General features: G+C 35.5%; 1 protein-coding gene across 1 annotated transcript; it reads left to right on the forward strand.

Moving 5' to 3' along the window:
• The first annotated feature begins 251 nt into the window (after positions 1-251).
• LOC138312997 (uncharacterized) lies at positions 252-1,307 on the forward strand. Its single transcript, XM_069253685.1, has one exon. The coding sequence runs from the start codon at positions 252-254 to the stop codon at positions 1,305-1,307; it is 1,056 nt and encodes a 351-aa protein (XP_069109786.1).
• The last annotated feature ends 4,225 nt before the right edge of the window (positions 1,308-5,532 follow it).

Raw genomic sequence — 5,532 nt, forward strand, 5'->3', positions numbered from 1 at the left:
TAACCGTTCACAAGATTGGTTTAACGTCAACACCCGTGGTGTGAAAACAAGAATGTAACCATATCCGCCTGTCCTCTTCATTCTGTACTTATTTGAATGACTGGCGGCATGGCGACATAAATGCTCTAGAATCACTGTTGTTGAATGATAACAACAATATGATAATCGCTCCTGATGTACGCGGATGACTTTTACCTGTATGAGTGCGCGTTCCTATACCATGGTTACATTGTGCGCGTTATAAATTAATTATGGCTTCTGAAGGTAGTACGTCAGCTTTAATTGGAGAATCTCGTAAGACTCTGTATGGTGAGGACTCTGAACATGGGTCGGATATCGCTAACTTCATGAAACAGATTGACGCGAGACTTACGCATATTGAAGTGCAGGTGAACAAAATAGATAAAGTTCATAGTGCTCTGCTAGCACTAACGATCAGAGTTAGTGAGATAGAGAATAATCAGAAAAAACTAGCTTCAGATACGCAAGAGTTGGAGCAAAGCACCAGGGTAATGAGTGATTTGTTTGACAGTATGAAAGTTACCACAGAGACACACGAAACCAAGATCAAGGAAATTAAAAAACAGTGCTATAGCGATCAAGTAAATACGTCTGTCGCTTTAGAGAAAGTATGTAAAGAGAGAAATGAACTACAATCCATGCTAACAGATTTACAGTGTCGATCTATGAAATCTAACCTCGTCTTCTTAGGTCTTAATGAAGTACCCCGTGAGGACACAGAGGGAGTTGTGAGATCATTTTTATACAACGAACTCGGTATCACAGAGAACATTGATTTTGGCAACGTCCATAGATTCGGGAAGAGGAAGTCAGGAAGGCCGCGTCCTATTGTTGCTAGGTTCATCTACCAACGCCAGCACGGGCTGGTTCTATCACTGACCCACAAGCTGCACGGGTCGCGTTATAGTATAAATGAGCAGTTCCCTGCCGTTGTCGAGGATGTCAGGAGGAAGCTTTACCCAGTCGCCAAACGACTTCGTAGAGAGCGCCATAGGGTAAAATTTATCCGGGACAGAATGTATGTTGACGGTGTTCTTTACACGGGGCCTGAGGCTTCCGCACCTCAACCGGTTCAACAAACGAGCCAAGTGTTTCATGATTCTGAAACCTTACAGCATAATAGGCGACGACCTAAGAAACGTACACGCCCTCCATCTACGCCTACGTCGTTATCGGGAGGTCCAGTCAGAGGTATTACAACCGAGCGCACACTGTGTGTAAACAAGTTCGTAGTACAATTAGTGTATTACAAGAAACGCCCTATTAAGACCGGTCGCCTACAATAATTACTGAATGACGGAACGCGATGCGACAGCGGGTGTCTGGACCATCAGACCCGTCTGACAATACGGAAAGATCTCCAGAGATAGCGATAACAGATAACAATGAATTCGTACCAATGGTAGACAGGAACCCAGCAACATTTACTGAGTACGGTCGTTGCATATAATTTGTTCATTGTTTTATTAATCGGTTGTTCACATATTACAAACCGATTAACAGAGTTCCAGGATCTAGATGCTTACTTACTTTCGAATGATGCGACATGTGTCTGGACCATCAGACCCGTCTGACCTACGAAGAATCTCAGAGAGATGCGAAATGCACGGCAGCTGCTACTACGTCATCTATGCAAACGAACTTGACGAAACCCACGTTAAACAAGTATAGAGGTTACAGGAGGGTAATACCTCATTAACTATATGTAGCTGGAATGTCCAGCGCAATTTAAGACTTAAGCTGGAAAATATAACAGACTTTTGTAATGTATTTAACAAAACAGATATTGTGTTTTTGTCAGAATGTTGGTTAGATAATGTAACTCCAACCTTGTAATAATGGTTTTGAATTTTGTAAGCCAGTCATTAGAGCAAAGTGTAAAGGTGGAGGTATCGTTTGCTTATTCAAAGCATGGCTTTGTCCGTTCGTGGTCAGTAGAAATGATAGAATTAGATAGTATTATGTGGATCAGAATAGATGGCTCTCTCTTTGATGATAAGAAAGATGTTTATGTGGCTTTTACCTATATTCCACCAGAGAGATCTATTTTCTATGGTTCCTATGATGAAGATATATTCCAGGTGTTAGAGAATGGGGTTGGTCATTATAGTGAGAAAGGTCATGTTTTTGTTATTGGTGACTTGAACAGTCGGACTGGAGTAGAACCAGATTTTATAACATTTGACAAAATGTATATGCACAATAACATAGATAGTTTAAACGACGGTTTTATATCTTATAAGTAGAACAGTCTGTTCCTGAATGTAAATCCAAAGATATACGACTTAATACGTTTGGACGTAGTCTTATTGAACTATGTAAATCTACAGGTTTAAAGATTGTCAATGGTCGTTTATCTGGAGACAGAAATGGTAAGATCACGTTTAATAATACACATGGCACAAGTGTAATTGACTATGTGCTTGCTAATATAATGGCTTTGTCAAATGTTACTAATTTTAGTGTAGGCTGCTTTAATGAATTCTCAGATCATGCACCTATATATGCTATCCTGAATTGTCAAAAGACAATAACTGATAAATGTAATTGTTGCTCAGATGATATTAAGCATTCTGTGATGAATGTAGTCTGGTCTAATGAGGCCAAAGAGAATGAACGTACTTTTTAGAAAACATGCATCTAATTGAGAGATCTGTAGATCAGCTAAGTAATACTAAGGAAAGTATCGACGATTGTTTGGATAATTTTGTTAAATGTACACGTATTCTTTGTTTGATCAGTTTTGCTTACGTCGACGAGAAATAGTAAAAACTGTACTTGTTCTTGTCATTGTTTAAAGTCTACTAAGAAAAGTACCTGATAAACCATGGTTTGATGATAATTGTAGCGGTTATACTCTAATTATAAATCTGCTCTGACTATTTTTAATAGAGACAGATCATTCACTAACAGGATAGGTCTATCGGAGGCTAAAAAAATGTTTATAAGTCATTTGAAGCGAAGACTAAGCGTTCTTATATGAGAATGCAAGGTAACATGATGGATTTACTAAAGCGCAATAACCCTAAGGAATTTTATAAAACCTTTGCAAAGCGGAATGTCAGTAGTGTTGGAGATATAACATTAGATGAGAGTTTTTTTCTTTCATTTCAAGAGTCTTGCTGGAGATCATATCACGTCTGACACTGATAGTAGCTTGGATAGGGTAAAAATCTCGATAATGTTTTTCCTGAATTAGACGTGGATTTTGAATTAGATGAAGTTATTCAGGCAATTAAAGGTCTGTCTAGAAATAAGTCGGCTGGTACCGATATGATACTAAATGAGTACATGATTGAATATAAAACCATTTTTGCACCTGTTCTGTGTTAAAATTGTTTAATAGTATTATGGAAGTCGGATATTTTCCCGATTCCTGGGCTCAAGGTATTATTATTCCTGTTTATAAAAAGGTGATAAGAACAATGTAAATAACTATAGAGGTATTACATTGATTAGTCATGTAGCGAAGTTATTTACCAGTCTTTTTAACAAAAGGCTGTTAAAATGGAGCGAATCTGTATCTGCTGTTACAGATGCGCAATTTGGTTTTAAACCCGGTTTTTGTACTCGTGATGCTATATTTGCATTAATTAGTCTAATTATTAATACTTTACAACAAAAAAACAGCGACTAGCTTTATTGTGTATTTGTCGATTACAGTAAAGCATTTGATAGCATTGTCACATAATAAGCTTTAGCTTAAATTATGGCGATGTGGAATTAGGGGTAGATTGTTGAAAGTGTAATTATCATATCAATTTATGATAATGTAAAATCATGTTCAAAATTAAGTGGAAAATTATCTGCAATGTTCGATTTACATGTCGGACTCTTACAAGGGGAATCTTTGTCTCCGATACTTTATTCTCTTTTTGTTAATGATATAGAAAGTGAATTGATTATCCAATTGTCAAAGTGCAACTTTTAAATTTGTTCATACTTATGTATGCTGACGATACAGTTTTTATGTTACTGAAGATGCTACTGACCTGCAAAACATTTAGATTGTCTGCAAAATTAGCAAATAAATGGGCTGTTAATACAGATACCAAAATATGTTGTAATTTTAGGAAAAAGTATACGTCTATTTTGAGTACTGGGTTATTTGGGGTCTATAGATATTGTTGATATTTTTTGTTACTTGGGGCTAGTTTTCAATTATAATGGGAGATTTACTCTAGCGCTTAATACTTTAGCATCACAAGGAAGAAAGTCATACTATATTCTTAATAGTAGAATGAAAAAATATATGCTTAATGTTGAAACAAAATTATCCTTATTTGATACTTATGTTTCATGTGTGATTAATTACTGTTGCGAGGTATGGGGCTCTCATCCAGCACCTAAGATTGACTCTGTACATCTTTTATTCCTGAAGAGTTTATTGAATGTGAAAAAAAAACAGTCAATAGTTCTATGGTGTTTTTGAGACTGGTAGGTTTACTTTTACATATACAGCTTAGAGAAACATAATGGTTGATGAAATATTGGTTAAAGCTATTAAAACAGATACAACTGTATTTTAAAGTCATGCTATAATGCTCTATTTGAGCTCATTATAAAAAAGCCTAATTATAAATTAAATTGGTTGTATGATGTAAAAAATGATTTAGGTAGATGTGGTTTCAACAATATTTGGATTGCTCAGAATGTAGATAATGAAAAACCTTTTTTGGAATTGTATTTACAGCGCTTGCATGATATATTTACTCAGGAACAGCGTTGCGCATTTGACATGTCTTCTAAATGTGAAATTTATAAACATCTTGTTGATAACTTTGAAATTCAATTTTATTTAAAGAAGCCTTTGAATTCTAAAACTAAACAAATATTGAGTAAATATCGCATGCAAGCCCACTCTCTGCAAATTGAAGCTGGCCGTTATAATAACGCCGTTCCAGAGGCGATAGACTTTGTACTGTTTGTGACAAAAATGATGTAGAAGATGTAAAATGCATTTTGTGTATTACTATGTCCTGCTTATTCTGAGTTACGTAAAAGGTTTATAAAAATCTTATTACCACAAACACCAAATTGTATATAAATTAATTATGTTATTTTCATCTAAAAATGTAAAAAGCTTAAATTTGTTCGGGAAATATTTGATCCAGGCAACAGAAAAAAGGAAAATTCTCATTAATCTGCAGTAGTATATATATTATACTCATGTATTAGTCAATTTGTTCAGCATTAATTTGTTAGGAAGTATATCGGAATTATCCTCTGCCATCTTGAAACATAACAATGATTATTGTATTATGTATTTATGTATTGGTTAATCTTTGACATCGCACTGCTAGCATCTAAACGAAGTTTCACTTCAACGCATGCTTCAATGCATAAATTTCTATAGTGCATAAAGTGGCACCTCTTCATCAATCAAGAAAAACGAAAATATTGTTTTCATACTTCGAAATCCTTCAAGCCAGCGTTCGTCTTTCCAATTTTCGTTGTAGCAGTCCTTGATATCAGGACTAATGGATGACGCTAAACCGTATATTTAGGAAT

The sequence above is a fragment of the Argopecten irradians genome, unplaced genomic scaffold, assembly GCF_041381155.1.
Source record: "Argopecten irradians isolate NY unplaced genomic scaffold, Ai_NY scaffold_0558, whole genome shotgun sequence".
In the NCBI taxonomy this organism is placed as follows: domain Eukaryota; kingdom Metazoa; phylum Mollusca; class Bivalvia; order Pectinida; family Pectinidae; genus Argopecten; species Argopecten irradians.

Bases quoted from the DNA above. Each gene is read 5' to 3' on its own strand.
- LOC138312997 (XM_069253685.1), top strand. From the start codon at position 252: ATGGCTTCTGAAGGTAGTACGTCAGCTTTAATTGGAGAATCTCGTAAG.